This window comes from Branchiostoma floridae, chromosome 4 (genome assembly GCF_000003815.2).
Source record: "Branchiostoma floridae strain S238N-H82 chromosome 4, Bfl_VNyyK, whole genome shotgun sequence".
Lineage (NCBI taxonomy): Eukaryota > Metazoa > Chordata > Leptocardii > Amphioxiformes > Branchiostomatidae > Branchiostoma > Branchiostoma floridae.
Window position 1 is genome coordinate 20,611,670 of NC_049982.1, and position 26,834 is coordinate 20,638,503.

The 26,834-nt window shown below is 42.1% G+C and overlaps 3 protein-coding genes across 3 annotated transcripts in view; 1 reads left to right on the forward strand and 2 right to left on the reverse strand.

The window, feature by feature from the left end:
* Positions 1 to 7,304, forward strand: part of LOC118414110 — a 28,594-nt gene extending 21,290 nt beyond the window's left edge. Inside the window, exons 21-24 of the mRNA XM_035817891.1 lie at positions 145 to 286; positions 617 to 822; positions 4,001 to 4,411; positions 5,051 to 7,304. Of these exons, the coding sequence (XP_035673784.1) occupies positions 145 to 286; positions 617 to 822; positions 4,001 to 4,411; positions 5,051 to 5,058 (767 nt within the window). The 3' untranslated portion in view covers positions 5,059 to 7,304. The remainder of the gene's footprint in view (positions 1 to 144; positions 287 to 616; positions 823 to 4,000; positions 4,412 to 5,050) is intronic.
* Positions 7,305 to 10,634: 3,330 nt separating this feature from the next.
* On the reverse strand, positions 10,635 to 14,442 carry LOC118413621. The gene is made up of 3 exons (XM_035817146.1): positions 13,815 to 14,442; positions 12,701 to 13,468; positions 10,635 to 10,952 (listed from the first exon to the last, which is right to left on the reverse strand). Exons 2-3 carry the CDS (start codon positions 13,463 to 13,465, stop codon positions 10,635 to 10,637), a joined length of 1,083 nt encoding a protein of 360 aa, XP_035673039.1. The 5' UTR covers positions 13,466 to 13,468; positions 13,815 to 14,442.
* A 4,423-nt stretch (positions 14,443 to 18,865) lies between these two features.
* LOC118412946 (nuclear pore complex protein Nup107-like) overlaps positions 18,866 to 26,834 on the reverse strand; it is an 11,973-nt gene continuing 4,004 nt past the window's right edge. Inside the window, exons 6-19 of the mRNA XM_035816016.1 lie at positions 25,745 to 25,979; positions 24,411 to 24,626; positions 23,854 to 24,040; positions 23,627 to 23,717; positions 23,046 to 23,185; positions 22,502 to 22,669; positions 22,153 to 22,246; positions 21,720 to 21,874; positions 21,363 to 21,513; positions 20,634 to 20,941; positions 20,285 to 20,452; positions 19,764 to 19,907; positions 19,348 to 19,515; positions 18,866 to 19,128 (exon numbers count right to left, since the gene is read on the reverse strand). Coding sequence (XP_035671909.1) covers positions 19,021 to 19,128; positions 19,348 to 19,515; positions 19,764 to 19,907; positions 20,285 to 20,452; positions 20,634 to 20,941; positions 21,363 to 21,513; positions 21,720 to 21,874; positions 22,153 to 22,246; positions 22,502 to 22,669; positions 23,046 to 23,185; positions 23,627 to 23,717; positions 23,854 to 24,040; positions 24,411 to 24,626; positions 25,745 to 25,979 — 2,333 coding nt within the window. The 3' untranslated portion in view covers positions 18,866 to 19,020. The remainder of the gene's footprint in view (positions 19,129 to 19,347; positions 19,516 to 19,763; positions 19,908 to 20,284; positions 20,453 to 20,633; positions 20,942 to 21,362; positions 21,514 to 21,719; positions 21,875 to 22,152; positions 22,247 to 22,501; positions 22,670 to 23,045; positions 23,186 to 23,626; positions 23,718 to 23,853; positions 24,041 to 24,410; positions 24,627 to 25,744; positions 25,980 to 26,834) is intronic.

Below are 26,834 nucleotides of genomic sequence, written 5' to 3' on the forward strand. Positions count from 1 at the left end.
GAGTGTCTAATTTCAGTAGTAAACGATGGGAATTACCAACTTGTGAACTGTGCAAGGTAGTCAAAGGTGTACAGGACTATGCTGTAGCAACTGCATGTTGTGAAAAATATCAATGTATTTTTTACCTTTAATATCATATCACAGTAAACTACAACTGTCAAGATCCTGCCCAACTCAGCGGGGATTCTGGCACTTTCACATCGCCTGGTTACCCGAACAACTACAACGACGGCGCCCGGTGTTCCTGGACGATCACTGTCAGCAGCGGAAAGCGGGCAGCCGTTAGGTAAGTCTATATACCATGGCCTTCCAGTGCATTGCAATGCTCATTAACATGTGAAAGTTTTAGAATGACATGTACTTCCTCCATTTGAAGGTCGTCCTGACCTTAGTCAGTTCTGTTTCAGTCAAGCTATTCAAACGAATCAGATGCAATCAATGGATTGATGGTTACCCCTTTAAACAAGACATCGCTATGTACAACGTAGCAGCGCTGATTCTCCATTTCTTTCCATCGAAGTAATTTTGGACGTTTACATTGGTTGGCAGCACTTCATGACAATCATTGACACACCTTCTGTCAAAAGTTAAGTTATACTAATGTTCAACCTTGCAGGTTTACAGACTTTGACCTGGAATCTGAGAGCTCTTGCAACTACGACTCCGTCACGGTGTATGACGGATCCACTTCCAGCAGTACACAGCTCAGCAAACTCTGCGGAACAAACGGTGCAGCAGCCGTGGGCAGTGGGAGAACCATTCACATCCGTTTCACCTCCGACAGTTCAGTAACCAGAGGGGGGTTTGTCGCTGAGTACGCAGGTGAGCATATAGCGGTTCTATGTTCTAAGGGACAGAGTGCATTCTGAAGGTCAGCGATTCAACCCCCGGCATGGTCATATCAAAGACTTGAAAATGGTACATACTGCTTTCTCTGCTCAGCAGTTATGAGAAAGAGTATGAATGGGAGTTGAACACACTTCACTGTGAATGTGTCGGCTGTGTGGCCCGAAGGTCATATAGACCATGATCACTGGAGAAATACAGATGAGCATCGCCCCTGTACAACGAAAGATGATTTTAACTTTAATACAGGTATTGGATAAGAATAGAATAAGAGGAACGGTCACCATTGAAGACTTGCGGAGGAAATCTGGCACTTGTATCCATGTGAGCCTAGTAAGATTGTGTGATCTTTTGGTGGATGCTATCAACAGAATTAATATTGACCCTTTAACATTTGGCTAAAGGGCATTTACCACAACTCTATAAGTGTTCATTATTTACAGATACGTTTAGTTCAAGGTCATGCTTTGGCAGAGATTTATTTCCATCACATTGGTCGTGGGTATAAAAAAGTGTATGGAAAAAATCGTAATGTCATATTGCCTCCGGGAAAAGAAGTTTTGTAACTGTTCAAAGGGTTGAGTGCTGTATCTTACCATCGGTTTGGCGGATCATTATGTACTTTGACACATGGTTAGGCGGTACCTGCGCGGTAATTCATGTTGTGTTTTTACCGTAATTTTCTTTATAGGCAATGTAGTATTTCAGAAATCACCCCAATTTTCGTGGAATGTGAGACAATCGTTGACTTTTGTGGGTGTGCACTGACTGAAATTTCTCCAAGCGGATGTGAGGTTTGTAACAGCTTAATTGGCACAACAGCTGACTGTCAGATGAGATTCCATGCCAAGTAGATGTTAACGGTGCACACAACAGTTCTTCCGCGACCGTGGTCCCTGGCCAATCGTGACAAAAAGTGATGAAAGGGCTTCGGGGGCGCCTGGGTTTGAGTTCACATTTCTCATAGTCTACCGCGAAATGACATTAGATGCTAACATGACTGCAAAGCATAGGAAGTGATGTGTTGGCGAAAACTGTTAATTTACCAAAACATCGCTGTTTACATCACATTTTACCCCCCCAAAAAGGAGGGTCATATCCTGACGGCAGGTTCTGAAATTTTCAAAGTTTGTGCTGTTCGCAGCTGTATCTCACGATCGGCTCGGTGTATCTGCGCGATTCTGCGGTTCTTCAGTATGGCTTCTTTTAATAGGTGGACAGGAGAAATAGTGACCAACATATGAGGTAATAGGCAATTGTCAAGAAGATGTGTGGTTTTCGGCGGTCTAATATGAAACCATCGACTTTAACGTGCTTAAGATATTTGGGGTCATGTATCTCCAAGAAGACATTTGAGGTTGGCGCTTATCAGAAATCTAGAAATGTTTCATAAGACAAAATCTATATCTAAAGCAACATTTCAGTTAGAAATGTACGAATGTATCGTGATGGAATGATTGGAAAGTTAATGTCCATCAGCTTTCAGACATTTCTAAGTATGCGTCCGGGCCTCTGGGGTATTGTACCTCCAAGCAGATGTTTGGGGTGGGTGCTTGCCGGGTGTGAATCGACGAATATTTCATAACTATCGGGGGACTGACATGAAGGCACGTACGCATCTAAAATAACATTTAAGTTATATGTATACGATTTTAGTAAATGACTTCAATGCAATGTTTTGGAATGCGTTTACAAACGGGTCAAGATTTCGCTCGGAATCATATTTCACCGCCATGTAAGGCATTTCCAAGCGTGTGGGTGATCTCCAAGCAAATGTTTGGGGCCCACCCCAACAACAGTTAACAACAATACATCTAGGTATGTTTCATAACCAGTTTTGGCCCAACACGAAGCCACAACGTTTAAGTTACAAATGCACTACTGTATGCAATGTTTATTTATTTATTTAATGTTTAAATAATATAGTAATATTTATTTATTTATGTTCTTGAAACATCAATATAATAATATAACGTTAGTAATAGAACAATATAGTAATATTTATTTGTTTCTATATGTTCTTTCATGATATTTCATATCATCCCACAATACAACCACAGTCAATTCACAGAGCCTTATGCCCTACGGACACTTACTAAAGTATTTTGATTGTAATTGTAGTCGCGAGTTTATTTGCACTTAGAGGAAGCAAATCATTGATGCACAGCAGGAATGTTGAACAAAGTAACGTGGGGGGGGGGGGGGTAGAAACCTCCACCAAGTCTCCCTCAATGTGCGATTATTTAAGTCTGTCTCTGGGTGGATGTCCATCTCTCCGTGATATGATGATTTCGATCATTTATGTTCTTGCAGTGTTGATAATGAAATATACATAGATAAGTAACGAAAATGAAACAAAGGAAATTAGCAAACCATAAGTGATATACAAGAAAATAAGGAAAACCAACGAACTCGCTACCTATTCTTGATTATATATATTGATTATTGAAATCACATGCCACAGCATCAGTTTTAACAGAAGTTAAAGTATCGATCATAAGTACAAAATACAGTAAACAAAAGCCAAATGTTTTTGTGACAAGGAAGTATTTAACAAACAAGTAAATGTGAAAACTGTATACAAGTAGGGGTACATCAAGCTGTTGTACAAAGATATGGATAAATGTTATGACAGACATCTTCGAACGTTTTACGGTACCAATATTCTTGAACATTTGTTTGCAAATAAGACTATTATGAATCTGAAACGTGTGTTTTTCATCTACTCTGACCCTGAGTAAAAAAAGAGTGTACTACTTACTTGTTTGATAGTAGGTCATTTACGTATGTCTTAGACGTTTCTTAAATATATCTTTTATTTCTTCCTGTAAAGATTATGGAGTATTGAAGGCCAACTCATTTGTTTTCAACGACTAATTCATATTGCACAGTCAATCATTTAGTGTTGTTATTATTTATGGGGTGATTAGCCATACATTTTCTTTTCATCATACCTCAACTTGTCCAGTGCAACAGGACCACTGGTTTAGGGTTGTCTGAAGTTATAGATTCAGTTCCATAGTCATGATGCAATCGTCCAGCTCTTTGAAGACCAATCCAAAAGTCTGGTCACTCTTACGGAGTATCAGAACAATTTCTCAGTTGACAATTTTTGTCTCTAAAACTGATATCAAAAACTATCTTATCACGCTAGGAGTCACCAATTTGGCGCTGGGTCGAAGCGCAACGCAATCCTCCACTCAAGGTGACGGATACGCCCCAAGAGCCGTGGATGGGAACACAAGCGGGGATTGGTACTCTAATTCATGCACACACACACCAGAACAAAGCAACCCGTGGTGGCGGGTCGATCTGGGCAGTGCCCGTACTGTCTTCGCCGTCAAGGTCTACAACCGTGTCGACTGCTGCAGTGAAAGGTTGGACCCTTTCTATGTGCATGTGGGTGGCAATACAGCGGTGTCTACGAATCCATCCTGCGGCGGCCAGCAGTCCATATGGAGCTCCTCCAAGTCCGTGTCGTGCGGTGGTTTGTTGGGCCGGTATGTTGGAGTAGTCCTGCCAGGAAGCTCCCGCACCCTGACCCTTTGCGAGGTGCAGGTCTTCGGTAAGCCTCGCATTCAAGATTCTTAAACAACTCGTTTAATGCTTGTGCCATTTGAAGCGTAAGATGTAAGTTCAACTTCCATCTTGGTTGAAGGTAATAGCATGAATGTTGAGTGATTCAATGGTTACTCAATGATAACAACTGTGTGCACTCGAGATCTGGCCAAAATTGCATAACACTGTTTTGTTGGGACCAAAGATTAAGCTGTCAGTCCGCATTCTAGCTTCCAATCTGTCCCATAGTTGCTGGCCATTAGCTAATTCTTGTATTTGCTCTATTGGACTTTGTGCTTGTAATTTCCAATTGAGCAACTGGAAATGTCAAGAATTAAAAATTGACCTCTGCGTTTGCATTTTGTAGGCTATGTGTATTCTGGTTGTTGACTAGATTGATTAGATTGAAATGTAATCGACTGGTAGCGAGAAAGAGGTTGTTTGTTTACATTATAAACTAGAAGGATACTGATACACATTAGTTGCAGAAATGGAAGAATTTCGTCGTTGAGCACAAGACCAAACAATCGTTTGCACAGTTGTTCAAACTGAATACAATCAATCGGATCTTCATTACGGCATGTTTGAGTCTACATTTTACTTCCAAAAATGTGAGTTTTGACGGTCACTTTTTCTCTCTCCGCAGGCGTGTAGGAACTCTGCCGAGCCCCTCACGGCTGAAACAACTCGTGGAAGATCCAATACGGATTCCTGCTTGTTTGGTCATTTATCTCATTTCTAGGATAATTAATTCAGTGTAACGTTAGCTAGCTGACCGCCCTGTATGTGCATTTCTAGAAATACACAACAGATCATTATTCTCATCTACAGTTATTTTGGCTGACATTTAGATAATAAACATAGAAGCTACAGAGAAACTATCCTAAAAATGAGATAAATGTCGAATAGTACGCTCTTTGAATTTGAAGCAACCTTTAGTTCCTGACTTCCCTTTAAACATTCACCTGACTTCGTTTCTCGTTTGAACAGAGTTTCCAACAATAGCGACTCTCACTGAGTTTATCAAATGTGAAAAGGTAAAGTAAAGAGAATTGGGGGATGTTGGACTCTTTGAAAAACTGGTGCACGTCTCCGACAGATTTAACTTGAATCACAAACAAATGAGCAAACTACTGACAATGCTATTGCCCGGAATGATAGAAACTCAAGCTAAAATGGCCAGCCAAATGCAACATGGTAGACATAAGGGCTTCAATAGCACCAAAGCGTGATGACAAAACCCGGAGATAGAGTCAGGAACTGAGCTGTTTTAAATTCAAATGGCATGACGGCAACTGCAATGCAATGTTGGGACAACATGTAACAACAATATTTTTTTGGTTATTTCAAAAAATAAAGACTTGTGATTTTAAGATGACAATGAAATGATTTTTATTTGACGATATTTGGCGACCAACTGTATTCAAAGTTACCAATAAAAACGTTCTGAAACAAGCAGAATAATGTATTTATGCATTAACAACAGATCCCAGCATTGTATATAGAAAAACGCTTTAAGAGTGCACCGTGCATTATAGTAGCCCTGCTGGTGCAGGTTATACAGTGGATAGTCTAGTGCGGACACTCTTGTTTACCATCAGACAGTGTGTATCCCTAACCAATGCTAGCTGAGGGCTTGATTACCTTATAATGCCATGGGCTTGGATGTTTTTCCTTCAATTATTAAAGTACTAGTTGGCACCATAGTTACTCAATGATGACAATTGTCTGACAATCCGTCACTATGTTGCCCGTTTGTAGCGCTCGGGTGTACTTGTGTTTCAACCATGAGAATTACGAAGTCGTTACATCACAAGCATGTTGACTAACATATTCAATGGATGACAGAAAACTTGAGGTGTTCTGTTTTCCCCAACTTACGAAAAGGCAACTTCAGTTTGAAACAGCTCAATGGTTGAGATACCGGTATTGTTCTGATAAGGATTATGGATATTCAAGATGTTATTTGTTTTTAAAATGTAACATATACGTTAGAACATTGAAATACAAAGCGGAATGTGCTTGACATATTTTAGGATGACATTTAGCCCAACCCATATGGATTCACCATCATCCAAAATCAATTCACAAAGTTAAGGCAATTATCGAGCCGAGAATGATTTCATCAGGTTTGTAGAATATAGGATAACGGTAACTGGTAACGTTTCACTTTCTGTCAGACACCTTCTTAAGAGTTTCCAACTGGAGTTTTGCTTCTCGTCCCTATATCTAGCCGATATGTAGGTGGCACAGGCTAGATCTTACTGGTTGTGTCTAAAGAAACTTTATTAGCACTTATCGATGCACGCTACTGTGGATTGCAAAGCAGCACACATGGACTTTTGGTAAGTTCTGTTGGTAAAGCATATCAACATTTGATTGGCTTATGTTCATCCACCATCATCCGACGACCTCCACATTGTCAGTATAGACAAATACACATAAAATCTTCAATCTTGGTCACTTCCTTACCTTGGTTGCTTGAAGGAAAACTTCACCATTTAAGTTGTCATCACATGTCTGCCGTAGAGTTTGATTTTCTTGTTTGATCAGTGATTAATAAGTATAAGTATTCTTACTGTATTACTTTTTCGCTGTAGTAGAATCTGAACTCCAGGTAAGTAATTTCCTGATACGTAGTAACAGCATTATGTTTATTGTAGTTAAGCAGAACACCAAAGCATAGTTAGAGAACATCACATATGTTCATCATAGTTCAACATAGCATAGCCTATGTTTATTAGAGTGAAACAGAACATGAACTAGCTATATATATAGATTATACTTTATTTTTTGTTGAGCTCACTAGGGGCCTTATCGAGTATGGTTAAGTTTAATTTGTTGATCTGTTTTTTCCGTATGAATTTAGTTTGAATAAACCTGCATTTGCCGTCACAATATTTCTCTCTTGTCGTGGTCTGACTTTGTAGCAAGCACTAGGTACGTAACATAGTATTGGAGAGGGGGGGGGGGGGAGGATAATATATTTCCAAATAGAGTAACCTTTCATGCATGATATGACGGAACAGGCCCAAGTCAATCGAAACAGCTAAATACAAATGGCAGCATAATGGAATTTACAGTATCGAAAGTTATGGGCTCGCCAAAAAGACAAAACACATTATTTGGATTCCACATAGAAATTAAAGATAGAAGCGGAGGAATGAAGAGGGGGGAGGGGGGGCGGTAGACCTTCTGCTTCTTATGATCCACTACACCACTTATTTTATACAATAAAAGAAACACCACTTATTTCACACACCACAAGATATCTGCCATAAAAAATCAAGATCATAGCATGTCCAGGTAAAAAGATCCAAAAATTTGAAGTTCTGCTGCAAGTACCAAGGGGTCACACACCAGGGGGGGGCAAAAATTGACCTTGACCTTCATCTTCCCAACCTCTACCCACATACCAAATATCATCGTAGTCCATCAAGAGGTTCTAAAGTTATGCTTACCACAAATATCCGGAAACACAAACACATAGACACACACACACACACACACAGACAGACACCAAAAACCATGCCTCCACTTTTCATGGAGGTAAATATATAGCCCCCCTGGTAAGGCCACGTTGATTTGATTATATGGATGACATCCGCGCTCGCACCAATTTTCGGCCATTTCCAAAAAAAAAAAGTTTTCGACCACACAATAAATTGTGCAAAGCAGCTGTAAAATGAGCACAAATATTCCGTAGATTGAAAAAAAAGTATCAGAAAACAGATAACTAATGCCATAGAATGCCAAAATGAATCTTAAGTCAAAGAATAAGATGTGAAAGGACAGAAAGAAAAAAAAATCTATTGTTGGTTGGGGGAGGTACCAGTACAGAAAATTCAGGTCCAGAGGATCATTTCCAGGTCCGGACATGAACCTGGACCTGATTGTCTGTGGAAACTTGAGAACTGGCAATACTCAAAACAATTGGTCAATTTTGCTACAAAGGAATTGTTTAGTGGATTATTGGACTCCCACTGCATTTTAAAATCCCATCTCCATGTAATAAAGGCTAACTGTCTCTGTACCTTTGACTGTAGAAACTTGGTGCAATTGACTATAAACTCTACTTGACTTTGCTCTTGTTGTCTTCTTGGCCCCCAGTTAGACCCCAAATGGCTGCCGACATAGTGTGTCCATTTTGTAATTGGCGAAACCTGTTCCTCTGTTTTTTTTTTTCAGGTCTGTTTTTTTCGGATTGGTCCAAGAAGAAAAAAATGTTTTGCACCCGTATGATGTACTGGTCCCTACACCTAACTGTTGGTATACCATACTATGTGTGTTTAGTCCTATGTTCAGCCTTCCTGGCCACTTTGATTTCATACTGAAGGCAACTTTTTTTTTTGGGCCAAACTTTTTTTTTATTCACTCGCTCGCATCAGTTTTGGAGTTTCCGGAGGATGTCATCCATATAATCAAATCAACATGGCCTAAGCAATAACAACCAACCAGAGGTCCCCCTGGCAGGCAATGTGTAATCTCCGTGTAATCTCAGAGCTCATGAACAGATGAATCGTGATCGTCTGATGCACGTTTGGTTTGGCTGCTGAATTCATCTTAATAGAAGCGGATTAACAGGTATATGTAAGTGAAATGCCAAAGTTCTCAAGGAAAAGGGGCTCAAGCCCACAGATATCATGAGTCTTATCAATGCGTAAAATACGGGATGTGTACATGTATTGTACACATGGACATACTAGGTGGCGCTTCTACCCACGACCATGGTGTTACATGCACTTCTCGCGAGGCACAAACAAATCGGTCCTTTTTATGTCAACTACTGCTTTTAGAAGTCTTAAGGGCGACGCTAAATGTATGCAAAGAGGTCTGCGACTGTGACATTCCCCTTCCATTGATTACTCATGGCAATTTACAGACATTCAAGTGCAATATTTGCACGCCAACCAAAAACATACTGTTCTTCTAACGTTAGTAGACTTGTCAATTTTGTAAAGTAATTGGCAAGGCATCTTCCACCTCTCCTGTTGAAACTGCCCTCTAACCAAAGATCCCTGCTAATCACAGTGTCACAGATAACACTTTTTCTTCGAGTATCGCTTGGGTGGTTGGATGTCTCTTTTCGTGTTCTGCGACATTCTCAGACTTACACATGGAAGATTCCTCACGCCCAAACCTTTACAGTATCCAGCACACAGGCGTCCAAATAAGGTTCTACAGGCCACATGAATCAAGCATATAAAGGTGTCCAAATAAGGGCAAATGAGTCAAACATACTCTTTCGAGCAAAACAAACACTTTACAAACACATTGGACGCGGATCACCAAGTTATGCCGCATCTATCAAGGGCTATGGCCGTTTCAGAAGTCTATAAAGCGAGCGTGTAACAAACAACGGGACAGCAGTGGAAAATCGAGTGTTGGCTGTCAGTTACCAAAAACTTTTAATCGATCTGTCGTTTGGGGAGTAGAAAACAATTAATGGCTGCTGTCAACCCAGCTCAGAGAGATGATGTGTCAACGGTTTCAATTAATGACGCTTTTTAAGTAGCGCCGACGGCCATATATTGATACCGAATCCCGGTAAAGTATTGGAAGTGGGAGCCGGGTACGCATAAAAGTTTGTTTTATATATTGGCCACTTTCACATACATGACAAACCTGTTACATTCATGCGTAATGTGTTATTAATCAATTTATGATAAATCAAAACACGACAACGTGTAGCTTCTTGCACTGGCGTATTTATAACAAATTCAATCGAGATACCTTCTTAACCGCTAACGTGTTTTGGTGATACAGCAGCACCTTAAGTATCATTTATCCTGCTCACGGTAAACCATGGCATGGCACTACTGCATCACCATGATATAAAACAACAACAACAACATCGTATCTTTTCTCGTATGTGGTTCACAACTGAAATATTTTACCCTCCAAAATCGCTTGTTTGATTGTAAGATTACCCATTTATTAATTTTTCAACAAATCTGTCACACCGGATTTCTTTCAGTATTCATAGCGCTATTTGGAGGTCAAGCAATTCGATACAAATATTACATACAATATATACAAAATACAATGTAGTTGGGCCATAGGACTAGACACTCCTTCCGTCACTGTTCAGTCATCGGCCCTCTACCTATCTCTGAGCTCCACATAAACATTGCCCACATAACATCCACTGAGCTCAGCTATTCCTTCCACCCACCCTACTAGGCTGCCCCCCGCCACTCTAGCCCCCCCCCCCCCTTAGGCTATCTCCTTCAATTTCGCACACCATAGGCGTCCCCCCTTCTCTCCCCTGCTCCCGTTCTCTGCCTGATGTATCGACACTCTTTCAGTTCGTCCCAGACCCGTTGAGACAGCCGGCGGGGTACACTCGGCCTGGGCGGGGGCCAGCTGCGGGTCTGCCGGGCGGGCTGCCGGGTGCGCACGGTGTAGATGGGTGGCAGGAGAAGGGGCGGCAGCGCCCGGAGCCGCTCCAGTCGTTCCGTCCTGGTTTCTCCCGGCAACTCGCTCTCCTCGCTGCTTGAGTCCGTCTCGTCAATGGTGGATTCAGTCGTTGGGGCCACCACGCTGATCTGGGGAAGACGAAAACCGAAACAAAACAAACCACTTTTAGTTTTGTCGTGACGTATTTCCTTATCCCCTCGGGCTTATTACATTATGTATTACTATTAGCTCATGACATTTTAAAGCTAGTCGTCATGTCATGGAATGGAGGTTATATTTTCTGTTGTATGTGTCTCAGTCTGTGTAGATGATTACTCAAGAACGGCTGGATGGATTGGTTTCATACTTGTTGAGTTGGTGGGGTGTGATGAAAGCTCGAATCGATGAGATTTTGGGAGCCGTATCTGTCGTTATAATCGATGTAATAATATCAGACATCACCCATATATTTGAGATATATTGGTACAGGCATCGTGCTTTATGTGTTTGTTAATGGGCTTAGCTCCAAGCAGATGGTGAGGTGACAGCTGTTTGGGGAACCCCGAGTTTTTTTTAATATGATAATTAGTTTTATTTATGTCTGCTTAGGATACCATGGAGATGTGAAGCGTAAGTATAATTGTAAGAAGTTGAGGTACATTTAACGATAATGCTTAACAGGTATGGATGTCTCACATACTGTACTGCTGATTTGAGTGACATGGTGATTAAAATGCCATTAGGTCCTCTCATCTGGGTTGGGTGTCAGAAGTTTTATGGGCGATACAGATGTTCTGATTTTGTTACGATAAGGGACAGTTGTTAGTTGTCTCTATCGTAGCCAATGGTACTTGTTTTTTAGCAGACGGGGTTGGCGCCAAGTATTCATCTTTTAATACAGTTGGTGTAGGGCTGTCAGAGGAAAGTGTGCATCTCGTTTTTGTACCGTGTGAACAGCTGATGTTGTGACATATTGGTGGAAAATCAAATCACCATCTGACTAAAGTTGGCCACATCCCTTCTTCTTTCTGAGTTTCCCAACTTCCTCCCACCACACAGCTCTGAGGCACATAGTCGAACCTCAATAATGCTGACAACCTTAGACATTTTAAATGCCAAACATCAAGCTTAAGGAACACCACGCTACCATATGCCGTCGACCTCTTAAACGCACATTACACAATTAAGTGTCACATTTTGATAATTACTAATCAGATGGACATCCTCTGTGTCATGAAATAAATACACCAATACTTTCCCATAACATTTATATTATATAACCATTACTCTCAAATACAACCGACTATAAACATACATACCATCCACAAAAAAGCAATAAATATTTCATGGAGGTATGAGGTCCCCGAACTCTAGTTGGAAATCAATGTATGTCCATTTACACAGTAACGGCGCTAAATTCTTAAATGTTCTAGGGTCTCGTGCTTTAATCTCACCCAAGATGCATGTTTACATTTGTCCAAGATACGTTTGTATATAAACTTACATCGCACACCTTAACCTTAAACACTTATTCTCACAAAGATGAAAACATATTCACAATATCATTGGCCGAGGTGTTTGGAAGGACCAAAGTCCAAAATAAAGATACTGCACGATATTGGCAGGGCTGCAAACTCACACATTATATACAACGATCGATATGGCCATCAACCGATGTGAGTTTCGGGGCACTACAGCCTTATCGGTGGGTTTGGCATTGAGGGACACCTGTGTCTGAAATGAGGATACCCCTCACCAAAGGTTTATCAATATAAAACCGCAAAGTCTAAGGCGAGAGTATTACAGGAAAAGTACAGGTGTAGGATTAAGACAATATGTGTCAAAAGTGACCTAGATGAGCTGTAATTATCTCAGCACGACGTCCGTCCGTACCTACCCTTTTCATGCTTCCCACAGCCGTCCCGTCCATTGGTGCACTGCCCGGACAGTACACCAAACTGGTCCGCCTCTGCATCTGTCTCTTTCGCGTCTCATACGTCTTAATCCTCTCCTCAATATTGGATGTCCTCTCCGCCCTGGGGTCTCTGTCAGTCTCAGCCAAGACGCACGCCTTCTCCAAGAACGCTGCTACTCTGTCCGTGACGTCCTCCCCGCGGCTGGCGGTGTTGTGTTGAATAGGGGAGGGGGAAGTGTCTTGCAGTCGGTACTGGATCGACCTGGGGTTAGTCGAGTTCGAGCTCTGCATTCTCCGTAAATGTGGCCGTCTCCGTCCGGGGAGGACGAACGTCAACTGTTTGGGGCGCCGACGCCTTGTTCTCGAGAGACTTCGGCCCGAATCCTGGGCCGGGTCTAGCGTCCAGGTCCGGAAGCGCTCGGAGCTGATTTTGTGTGGATCTGTGGGGTATGTTGCACCCACACCAGCGGTGCCTGTAGAGTTAGCTGGTACGGAATCAGTGCTGAAACCTGGCACGTCAAACAGCGCGTGTTGCGATCGTAATGCCCTCCCGTTCCTTTGTATGAAGGTTCTCCGCGCTGCGTCGTGCTCGGCGCCGCGGGACCATTGCTGTCGCTCCAGTTGGTGAGACGTCTGTAGGTGACGTACCCGCTCCAGTGAATTCGTTACCGATACGCGCCGCCGCCTCTGTCGTGTCTGAGTCTCAACCGCTTTAACTGCGTCCATTTCGTCCCGACCAAAATTCATTTTCTGGAAATAAAAAGATATAGGTTTGATGTCAGTGACACGACACTGAACCCAACGGGATTCAATCCCCCCGCCCAAGCTGGTAACTAGACAAAACCTGGGACGGTCTTCAAACATGAAGAGGCACAATCTACCTGCCGTCCCTTTGGCTGTTTCCTGCTAATCTATAGTTGTCAACCGCTCCAGACCACACCTGTGAGCACCAACAATCCCATCCCGTAAATCAAGCTCTTAAGACCACGTCATTTAAGGCGACGGTCCCACTCGTCCATACGAGATAATAATCACGGCTTTACGATCTATGTTTTACCATCATGCTTGTCATAACAGTCAAACATGCAAAGCTTACTTCCAGCTGTTTTTACTGCCAAAAGACCTCGAACTGCTGGACGAACTTAGCAGTCTACATCTTGCCGAGAACCAAACCGCATCTCCACACGGCGAGGCGTGGCGGTGACTTAATGAGTTAAGTGAAGTTTAATCTGGTAAATCTAATTTACAAGTTGAACAAACCCTCCGGCATTTTCCCGAGCACGCCCCGTGTCAAGGAGGCACCCACAGCACCAAAATAAATTGTACGGCCATTAGGCGACAGACCTAACTTAATAAACTGGTTCACACGTTTGAATGGGACCATTTTACCTAATGCTTTATTTTCTAATGACTCTTACGTAGCTGGCGCTTGTTGTCGCAGCTTTAAGAATGTTCTTGTTAGAATAACGCGAGGAAAGCGCTAAACATGAGCAATTTACGTTTCAAATCCAGATGCTTGAAATGATCACTGACAAACATCTTAAAAGCTCTAGATTAAACTTGAATACTTTAGTTTTCATGACTCTAAAACGAATGCTGGCCTTTTGTCGGGGTTGATAATGATAGTGGTTAATATGATGACGTAGAAGTAGACAGGAGGAGAAAAATATATTACATGAGGTGCATGAGAGTAAACGTTAAAGGGTACAGTGTAAGAACAAGACGATGGCCACATTAATTTTGTAAAGCCGGAAATTGTATCAATGTCCTGATTCAGGTAATACGTTACATCCAAAAGCTAATCGATAGTCCATGTCCATGTCCATTCATCTAAGCAACACAACAAATAGTATCCAAAAATAACCTTACTGTCTTTATTTTTCTCAGGATGTTTGTCAAATTAGTTTCCGCATGATGCCCTGATGACGCCCGTGGGTTGTATCTTAACTTGAATGAGATTATCCCACATGACTTCTCCTTCAATGTTTGACGTCATAAGACTAATCGAAGCATTACTAAACATTTTACCCCATGAAAAATTGGTGTGAGTGAGTGAGTGTGTGTGTGTGTGTGTGTGTGTGTGTGTGTGTGTGTGTGAGTGTGTGTGTGTGTGTGTGTGTGTGTGAGTGTGTGTGTGTGAGTGTGTGTGTGTGTGTGTGTGTGTGTGTGTGCGTGAGTGTATTTGTGGCCATCATTACTTTAGAACCTCTAGACAGATTGTAATGATATTTGGCATGAGGATAGCGATTGGGTCAATTTGGGCCCCTTAGTGTGCGACCTTGGTACTGCAGCAGGACAACTTTCCATGATATTCAGTATGCAGGTAGTTTAAACAGAGATGTACACCGCAGCATGTAGATCATGCAAATTAAGACTTAATTTGCATGATTAAATGAGGAATATCTGTAATTACCGTGTTTTCCATAATAGAACTTTTATGCACTTAAAGTATATTATTCATGGCTAGTAAAACATTGACAGATGCTAAGTATGCAAATACGTCTAAGTTCATGTAAAAGTGCCATAATTCCACAGTGGTATCAATGTCGTTATATGAGGTTATAGACAGTTGACATGTATAAGTTAGATACAGGTATACACCACGATGTATGGATTATGTCAATATGCAAACAGTTTGCATAATCTATTACAGAATGTAAACATTGAATTGTACCAAACGACAGGACTTAAACACATACAATATATGTACTTTTAGTTATGAAGACCATTATAGATACATAGATAATGCTAGTTACGTCATTATTTGCATAATAGATGAGACGAGATGAAACAATAAAGCTATCAAAGGCTCTAACGTTGAATGTCAAATGTAGCTATGACGTCTCTAAACATTTGTTGATGAGATGTTTTCGAATTTCTTCAGCGTAACCTAATCCTTTTTTTCATCTTTGCTAATGTTGCATGCACGTAGTCCAGCAAGTTTGGACCCCGCCAGGAAAAAAATTCTCAGACGACAAATCAGCACCTGCGTTGCCTCCCTAGCGTCGTCATGGTTACGCTTCCCGCCAATTGTGGGTAGGGGATTGAGGAATGTGAGAGAGTTAAGTGTGTATTGATGTGTGTATTGATGCGTATGCGTGTTTGTGTGTACATGCGTGTGTATCTGTGGAGGAACTGTTTGAATACACATTCTTGGATATGAGTCTTTTTTTGTTGTCGTGGTAATATCATCTCCATTATCAGTGGAGGTCGCACTATTTTCTCTGATATCGCCGGGACATGCCACAAGGGCTAGTTTGTACATGTACAGCCGTCATCACAGATCTTTTGGCAAACTGACAAATACTCTACCAGGACTACGTACCAGTGTCAACGTCGCAGGTGAACAGGTGCCAGTTCACATAGCGGAAGTTATGACAAAAACCATCCAAGCTGTCAAAAGGGCCGTTTTTCTTCAAATATATTCGCGTAAAACTTCCTTCGCCCAAAACATGAATAGAAAGAGGATATGTACGACTTGACTGATATATAGCCAACATCAAAATCGTGGACAAGAATGTAAGACAGAACTATTTGCCATATCTTCATTAAAGCTTGCCATTTCTAGTCTGATTAAATTCTTGCTTCTATCGCAATTTGGCTTCATATTTTCAGTCTCTTAAGAATGTTACACATTTTGGGTGGCCTATAAAACATGTGAATTGTCTTTCCTACCTACTATCTCTGTATCAACGACTGTCTCACATTCCTCAATACCTATCATTATCGCACGTAATTCTCTCGAGTTACTCGGCAACATATAAGTGAGGGCTTTCACAAGGTAACTTAGGGCGCCATTGTACCTGCTGCTTTGACCCAAAACATGCACAAAATGTGCAGTTGTTTTCTTTGAATGTCACGAATTTCAGTTGCCATGTCCCTATATATTTCTTGTTGTCTTTGATCGTTTGTCGGTAACTAAAAACAAATGTCTACTAAAAATAGCTGGCATGTGTTTAAACAACATGGGATCATGTCGTCTTGCTGACTAAAATGCTTCAGGAACTGAGAGCAAGATTTACCGTAACTTCATTTGATATCGATAGGGGATGTCTGTGCTTGGAAAATAAAGCATTTCCCTCTAGCTAGCTACCTTCATTCGTTCTCATGCTCTCGTTGTTGTGATTAGAGCATAGTTACACTTACAGCCATAATTTTGTTTGGACCAATGAGGTTGAAAAAGGAACCTCTTTGTTTGGACCAATGAGCAGTGCTTGAATCTATATCAGGAAACAAGGGAGGGTATCAAATAGTTACTGAAGTGCTATTTAAATCTAATTTTCCCATTCAATTAAAGGATGATATTTGCAACCATAGAGAAGTAGTCATCCAGAGAGTCCGTCCGAGAGATTTACAGATTTGATTGTCGGCACAACCTCTGTAGAGAGGTTTTGAAGTGTTCTGTTTACAACAACGGAGGCCTTTCCCGGCCAGGCGTGCTTAATTGGCCCCATTAAGGCTGGCATCACAAGTATGTATTGTGTTCTACAATGTGGATACATCGTAAAGTACAGTCAAACCTGGCGGCCAATCACCTGGATGAGACAACCACCTCCAAACACAAGCCACAATAAAACGGCCTCGTCCAATTCTAGTTTTAAAAGACCCTCTGCTTACCGAGTGTTCTACTCAACCAGCAACCACTTTTTTGCAGTCCCCATTAAACATTCATTCCCCAATCACAGATTGAAGATGATTGCTCCATCCGCAAGGCAAAATCAGTAAAGAGCAGTAATATCGTGGAAAGTACAAATTGAGCCAGTGAGACTTTTGAGACATCATCACTACGGGCTGGACCAGTTGCACCCTCTTCTTCCAGAGATCTCTGTCCCCCATTTGGAGACAATTTACCCAAAGACCAACCAATTTTCCTCGAGCTCAGTTACTTGAGCAGTTTTGAGACCAAGTTTGACTTCATCATGAACATTAAGAAAGGTGTCATACAACCCATTTGACTCAACATGTAACCTTAGTTACATTTTAGTGTTATGTGATGGCAATATCACAAATCACACAACACAAAGGCACTAAAACGTAGGTGTACTTTGTCAGCATGGTTAGGTTAAACACTGTACACTAGTTCATTGAACATTTTTGTCATTAGCAATTAACTGTCTGTTGGTTGAATCGGAATAACATGGTCATAAACCTCTAAGATGGACATCTATTTTAACATCAATGATGATCATGGAAACGAATGTCTGTATGTTCACATAACAGTAATAGCCATGTTTGCTGCATATCCATTATAATGCCATCAATGATTATAAATCTGCACCAGGGCTGATTAAATCTGCTGACCTTTTGTTCCTTCATGTCAGCTTAAGGACTGCTGAAGAAGTAACAAACATCCGATCCCTCATCAGACCCTCATAAACCTGCCAACAACAGCCCTAAAATAACCACCTTTGACCTACTTGGCTAAAGAGCAAGCATAAGGAGAATTTTTATCAATCTGGTCAAATGTCCTTGATCTCAAGGTGAGCAAGCGATTGATATGGAGGCTTAGACACGATCTTCACAGGTTGAATTGGTTATTCTGCCAGATTGAATCTCTACCCTGACTTTTGCATAATTTACAGCACTTCTTTTCCAAGAATTGTACCAGCCCACCCTCAGGGCACAGCATACAGCAGCTAATACCTCCATACCACCTCCATACCAGTAATGACCTGTATACTGACCTTCATGCTTGGATATACCCCCTGCTAATCTTGTAATTCAATGTTTGGCAACAACACTTCCAACAAAGATTTCATGCCATTTCCTGTGTTGAAGCTTTGGTGAAAAACTATTTCAAATGTCCCTTGTGCTACCTTGTCTGAAAAGCAGGGAAACGTGTTGACACCCAGGTACAAAGGGAGTAAAGCATCTTGGGGACAAAAAGAGCAACACCTTTCCCACGCCCCAGCCCCATACTATATTTACTTCTACACAGTCCATTGTTTTTGGTTCATGTCTGGCTTTTGTACTTATTGAAAAGAATAGGTGAGGTGAGGTGAGGAAAAGAATAGGGGGATGTCTTCCTGCATACCCTGTGCCTAGCAACTACAACTATTAGCATCAGCAAGAGAATAAATTCATATCTATGCACTAGACCTGAGCAAAACTCAAACTTCACAAACAGTCAACAGACAGAAACATATGAAAAGTTTGTAAATGTTTTATTTCAGTTCTCTTCATTAACCTTGTAAATGCAGACATGTAAACTATGACACTTAACTTCAAGATTTTACAAAGGAATGCTTTCTTAAATGTTGGAAGAAAATATATCGTGCAATGATGTCTGATACTTTGTTGTTCTAAGATGACATCTGATACCCCAGGGGGTCGAGGTTTTGGTCCAGCAGCTGGATGGAGGAGTCCCGCAGCTTCTGCAGAAACCTCTGCAGCTCATCTCTCCTGAAGACCTGCAGGGGATGGTCAGATGGCATGGTTAGGTCAACTCAAGACATACTACGATCAATATGAGACATGGTCAGATCAACCAAAGACATGGATCCTCACAAGGCATGGTCAATGAAAACAAGACATGGTCAGATTAACACAAGACACTTACTCCACTCATCCGATGAATCCCCAAATAATATCACCAGAACACTGCAACCTGCAACAAATGAAGAACTTACAGTGTAGAGTTGATGTTGTTCAGACGCAATGGTATCGGCCAGCACCATGCAGTCTGCATAGCGCCCAGTCTGGTGCAGGATGGTGTGCAGCAGGAGGCACATGGTGGGGAGGCACAGCTGCCGCAGCAGGTCCAGCTGGTGGGTCCGCCCCTCGTCTTCCAGACTCTCCTGTAGAGACAGGCACCCACACGTCACATGTCATTTATCACTTCAGCTACCAGCAAAAGGAGCACAGATGATTTCTAGCACCACTGATCTAAGCTACAAGTATGCAAAGCCAGTTCAATCACCCATAAACATTAGTGAAAAAAGACTGGAATGTGTGGCAGCCAAGACGTTACCACCATCATCACAACAATCGACATGTAACAATCAAATGCTATTTTCCCTAGCACTGGTTTATAATACAGACTGACCATTCTCTGGTCCACCATCCAGCCATCGGGGAACAGCAGCACGTTATAGATCTTAGTGACGACTTCTTCTGTCTGTGAGGACAGCGTGTGGTGCCACCTGCTGAGCTCTACCTTGTACTCCTGCTCTCTGTGTTCATGTTTCACCTGAGGACGGGGAGAGTGGGTAAGCACACACAAATATACGTAGCACACGTTAAAACCTCCCACAGCACACATACACACTATCTTCATCATACATTAACACCTCCCACAGCACACGAACACCATCTACAGCACACATTAACACGTCCCACAGCACACATAAACACCATCTACAACACACATCATCACCTCCCACAGCACACATAGACACTATCTACAAGTTAGTACAACACACATTAACACCTCCCACAGCACACATTAACACCTCCCAGAGCAAACATGAACACCATCCACAACACACATTAACACCATCCACAACACACATTAACACCTCCCACAGCACACACATACAATTAAAAAATACCCAGTACTTTTCTCACCTTCTCCGTGAAGTTTGCCCCTTCCTGTAGTTTGGGCCTTTGTGGCTTGTTGTGGTGAAAGTGCGAGAACCAATCATTGAATTCATCATGTGCCATAATGTAGGTCTGTATGCAGATGTATTCCCTGATGGCGTTATCGTCTTCAGCAGGAAGCGGTGCACTCCCGTTCTGAAAACAACAACAACAGTGAAGTAAGAAACGGATAACTGTTCATCAGACAAACCTCAGGGTTTGTTTCTAACAGAAGCAAAATGAAGGAAAATGGAGACATTTGTAATTTACTAGGAAAAATCCACAATTTCCAGTACAAATTACTATTTGGTAAATTTTCTTTAAATGTTTGAGTCACCTGAATCTGCCACTGCCGGTTGATGACATCCACGGACCCGGTGGGAATCTTCGCAAAGACTTCTTTTGCTGCTGTGTGCTTCTTCATGGCCAGGAAGGTTCGCATCACGGCATTACTCTGCTTCAGCGCCTCAGCCCGCTGTGATTCGTCAAACACCAGCCAATCGATGGCCCTGATCTTTCGCCTGTCGTCTTCGGATGTGGCAGCCTCTAGGGCAGCCGTGATCTCCACACCGACCTTGAAGTCACCTTGGTCGCGGGTGCGGATGTTCTCTACAACTGTCTTGGTTATTGTGGGGATGTCCAGCCCTGGAGGATGGTGGCAGTTGATAAATCGAACACTTGTTTGCAACTAGACGTATCATCGATGAAATGTAAAATTTTAAAAGACAAAATTGACCAGACTGACTGAGATAAAAGCTACAAAAGTAAGAAAACATGAAACTCTCTGACCTCCAGTTTCATGCACAAATAGTTTGAGTAGCTTTTTTGGTTCAGTTAGTTTTACAACTTTGTCAAGCTCCTAGTACTACAACATAAAGTTCAATATATATATACTGTACTTATTTATGGTAAAAAATTTCCCACAGCTGAAAGGTAACTGATATTGCTCATCCCCCCATCTCTACAGAGTCCCCAATTCTTTCCTCCTGCCATCACAGCACCCCTCTTTTGTACCTGAAGCCCCCCCCCCCAACAACCCGTACCCCTCCTACAGCCCCTACCCTACCGGCTTCCTCGGCCAGCTCCAGGCACATCTGCCGCTCAGCGTGTTCCTCCACTCGCTCCAGGAAGTGTGCATACAGCAGCACCTGTCGGTCCAGAGGCAGCGTGGCCGTGTAGAATGCCACCAGCTGGGTCTCACCTGCATCAATCAGGGTCTGCCAGACAACAGGACGTTAGGTTAGAAAAGCATGGTACACGAAACTCTGAAAAATCACTGGCAAGTTCATGAGCAGATCAACTTCCAAGTAACTTCTTGTAAGAACAGAAATGGAACCATGTTCTCTTTTATATAGATGGAACCATCTTTTCATCCAGATATATTTCAATCCTATCTTTTCCAAAAGTTTGTTGTGGGACCTACCCTGACATAGTGCTCCAGTATAGCTGTGCACAGCTCATCTTTGGTGTGGACTCCGATGGAACGGAAGAACAGGACCAGGTGGGCCATGAAACGCACAAGGTGTTGGTGGGGAGAGGAGTCACCATTTATCCACTCACTCATGGTCTCTATCAACCCTACAGGTCAGAGGAGGTAAGGTTTCATCACTTATATCGTCAATCCTGTACAAGTGACCACCTATACATAAGGTCCAACTGGTAAATGTGACCACTTCTGGTGGTCCCTTAGATAATTTTTCGCATACATACAAGCAAAGTGACCACCTGCCTACATAGACCAGATTTCATTGGTCCCAAGTGATCTTTTGGGGCAGTTTTCACTGGACAATACAACAAAAATTTTACGAGGAGTCCTGTCATATACATCCCAAGGAACAGTAATGACTGATCCCTACCATCCACATCCCCCAGAATGATGTACTTCTGGATGGTGTGGAACGGTTCCTCCGCTTCTGACTTCACTCCATCATGAGGAGATGACTGGAGTTCCTGGGATAAGAAACAGTTAAGGGAAATTGGCATATTATAGTGTTTACCATTACATCTTCAGGAGCTAATATCTATGCCCTGAAACTCCTTAGTTCAAGAAAAATTAGTGCATGGTAGTAGTGATACTACTGTCGAGTAGAAAAACACTTTATCTAAACCCAATACCCCACTGTTTCAAACAAGTGACCTTAACCACACATGCCCTCAGTAGTGTGTCTGTACCATGAACAACACCACACTATTGCATAAACGAACCTTGAAGATGGCCTCTGGTGTTAGGACCTTGTCCCAGTATGCAGGTGGGAGGGGCTCCAGCGGGCGGTCCCCCCGTACCGTGCGGATCTCCTGCTCCACGCGGGAGTCCACCATCACCTTGTAGTAAGCCCACAGCCAGTCTTCCCAGGATTCACAGGCAGGCAACAGCTGTGGGGTCAGAGGTCACAATGTTAATAATACTAGTACTCATGAAGACGGGAAATCGATTAGCTAAAAATCTATTACTATCCAGCAAAGCCCAAAACAAGTAAATTGTATTCTCCCATGCTGGCTGCCTCATGGACAAATGCTAAGCACAGTATTTACAGTTTCAATGTTTTCACATGAGGAAACATGGCTGACTGCAATTCAGGATTCCAAAGATCAACCCAAAACTCTATTATATTCAGCAGCCTGAATACTGAATTATATCTTAGTTATCAGGACCCATTTGTACTCTACTATATCTGAATTTTTTCAACATGTCACTTACAAAAGTCTCAGTCTTGTTTGGCAAGAAAATTTGAATGTTTTTTAAACCTACCTCCTTCAGGTTCCCGCTTAGTGCAGCGTATATCGCTCTCTCGTACATGTGAACGTGTTCGTCCTGCGCCATCCTCCAGCACACTGTCTTCCACACATCTCGGTTAGGGTTCCCTTCTACTGGTGCTAACTCACTGGAAACTAGGCCATGAAATAAAAGTGTCACATAAGGCAGACATTTTTGGTCAGTGAAAGGAAATATCTGAGTCTCTGTCACTTGCATCAACTCTTTTGGGGAATCATTGCAACTGCTGTTGCCAATTCATTTTTGGAGAACAGAAAGGTATGACAGTAGTCTATTAATCATGTAAAAATCTTTCAATTGCCGCATAGCAATTGAACAGAAAAAGAATGTGAATATATGCCTCCATGAAGTATTTTCCCAAACTGTACCAAATATATATCTACTGGTATGTCTACAAATCTCAGTGGCTATCTTCCTTCGTAGAGAGCAACAAGCACAAGTAATGCTATCATTTTAGCATACATCATACTATCAATCACAATAATAAAAATACTAATATACAGCACTAACAGGAAGATATTCTACCACAAAGAGCACACGACTCAAATCATCCTTACCCCCCTCCATGTTAGGATCATGGTAGAGTCTCCATCCTTCAAGAGTGGCTGCTCGCCAGGACTGGCCACACTTCCTACACAGTCTCTGGGCCTACAGCACAGGGATACAAGCACTTTTACAAACCATAAGAAACAAATTGTCAGACATAGCAAAAGTGCAGCAACGTTATCTAACTGCAAAAGTGCAGAAATATATAGCAACTTGACCCAGTAATTCCTGTTCTTACCTCCTCCAACTGCCCGGCTCGCAGGTAGGTAAAAATGTACTTCAGCAGGCGCACTTCATCCTCCTTGTCCAGATCCGCTAGGAGGCGCTGCTGTCGGATGGGTGCATCAGGGTCCATCTCCGTCACCAGCGCCCTGCTACCCTGGGCCAGGCCGGTTCCCTGCTGTAGTGTGTGGAGTGTGTTCTCCCTGTGCAACAGTTCAACATGAATGATAAATGGGTTAAGTGTTCTTGTCAATGTATTGAAAGTGTTTTCCAGCAAATCTCTGCCAGTTATGACCTACAAACAGAAATAACTACATGTAGATTCTAACTGCACTTCCTACCACTCTGGCAGGTATGACCTTTGCAGTCATCTTTGCACTAACTTCATATCAATCTACACTCAGTATATTCAAATTCAAATAACCACATATAAAAATAAGTGCAGTCAAAAATATATCCCTGTTAGAAAGCCTGCTATGGACACTGATGAACCTATGACTTAGGTATGAAACAGTATGACAGTTTCAGATGTTAGATGGGTGAATTTGACCACCAAAAGAAAGACTGACTCACCAACAAACTGACTGGGAGTAAAACTCCACTTTCTCGTAAAAGTCTACCACCTCGTCTGCTGCGTTTCTCTCCAGCCAGTCAATAACCAGCTGGCTCTGTCTGGTTGAGGCTTCCCGATCAAACAGTGCCTCCACGATCTTGCGCTCGCTCACGTTGTTGTTGACCAAATCTGTCATCATTGCTTCTGACTCCGAGAACTCGGACTGGATTCTGTCCCTGTTGGAGGCATAGTTTAAATACCAGTCATCAATCTACTAAAGAAAGCTGAACAGATACCACAGTGTCACATTCATGGAAAAACTACACAAAAGATGTTAAGGAAAATTAATATCAGTGATTGTTAGGTTGCATCAAGCAGCAAGGAGTTACGTTAGATAACATATGCAGGGATAAACAAGTCCATTAGCCCGATTGTTCCGGAAAAGTAAAAGTGCTGTTCGGGCAAGCAGAAGTGCTTCCCCACTTGCCCGACGGGCAAGCAAGAATTTCCAGATGTGACCCGCTCAAATTACCACTGAGTGTGACAGCACATGGGGCTGAATGCCTGCCTATATTGACCATGTCATTTTTAAGCCAGTAGAGACATCTATTTTGGATGATAGGGCCACATCAAAACTCAAAAACTCCAAGTATCAAGCCAAAACAGCAGAAATAACTATGTCTGTGTCAATTTCTTCACAAGAGGTGGTCGGAAAAGCACAAACACTAATTCCTTTGAAGTAAATCAAGGTGATCGTACAGTTCTAGGAAGAATTCCCAGATTTGCAGTCAGTGCCTCACCCCTGAGTCTGACTGTCAGAAAAACATGTGTACTTTATTCTCAGTGACCTGTTCATTTCAGTAAATATCTTCTGAAGTGAACCAGGCAGTCCAAACTGTTTCTGTTGTCTCACTAGTATGGTTAGCAGGACATTGTAATTTGAATGCTATCTGATCAGTGCACGTGAAAGTCATTAAAATTTTGAAGTCTAGTGCACCAATATATTTGTTACCTTTTACTCTCATTGCATCAAGCATTGGTCAACACAAGAAAAGATAGCCAATAACAAAAGTGAAAATTTATGAAAGTGAAAACACATAGAAAAATGTAATTTAAATTTCGGGCAAGTGAAAATTTGGTTCGGGCAAGTAAATTTTTTATGTACTTGCCCGATAGGACAAGTGAATTTTTGAAAACTTGTCTAAGTTTAACCCTGATATGACTGCAGTACATGTTAACCTTCAAAGAATTCAGACATAATTGATCCTAGTACTCTAAGTAAAATACTGCAAGTTACACCAAGACCTAACTTAAACTAAGTAGTTCAGAACACAAGAGATACTGTTGTACTGACTTGTACATGGAGAACAAGAGTCTCCAGGTGCACTTCTCCTGCTGTAACAGCTGTAGAACTGTCAGGGTCAGCTGGAACTTGTTCTGCACTGTCGTCACCTTCTTCACAATCCTCTTCAGCAGGGACACCTGCTCGCAGCACACCTGCTGGTACTCATCGAGCAGCTCAAACACTTCCTTGGAGGTCGGCTTGCCCCGCAGACACTGCATGAAGTCTGTGTACACACCTGAGGATGCTGTGGTAGAACAGTAACTGTGTGTTACCACGACAATCACCATGATAGCCATCAGGGCTGTCTGCAGCTGCAGTCTGATTCCATTATTTGTTAGGGAGCAAATGTTGTTAGTTGTTGGATCTGCCATTTTAAGCTCAGGAAAATACATTGTACATCAATTTCAAGTGACGGAACAAATGGGGTAAATCTATCTCAAGAAACAAACTTCAGTCCCAGAACAGAGGGACGGGATCTGGACAGAACCCTGGTGGCTATAGAATTGAGTCAAAGCACATACCCGAGAATACTGAGGCAAAAATGACAGCCTTAACACTGATATGTTGCTGTGGCAATCCCCATGTCAACCAAAATGTATCGATTTCCCTGTTTACACACATATCTCCATGGTCACCTCATCTATATCCAGGGTTAACAGGTAACACACTATCTTTACAGTAACGGCCCCACCATCACAGTGAACCTTCCCATCTCCAATGAAACCAGATCCATCTCTATGGCAATGCATGTTGCCATGGTACAGTGAAACCTGTCTATAGGGGTCACTCAAGGGACTGAACAAATTTGGCCCCTATGGGCAGGTGGCCCCTATAGGCAGTACAGCCAAAAAGGTACATTTCACCACAAGCAATAAGTGACAAGGCATTCAGCTTCCACTGAGATACTGAGTATTTATTGACATATTATTAATATACATTTAAACTAAATATGAGTTTAAAACAAACAGTTTAATCAAATAGATTTGTATTACTACTACTGCTACAGCACTGTAACTGCTCCCTTATTTCTGTATAGTCAAAATGTATGTCAATCATGACATTAGCTATTAACAGAGAAGACAGTGTACTATATAGACAT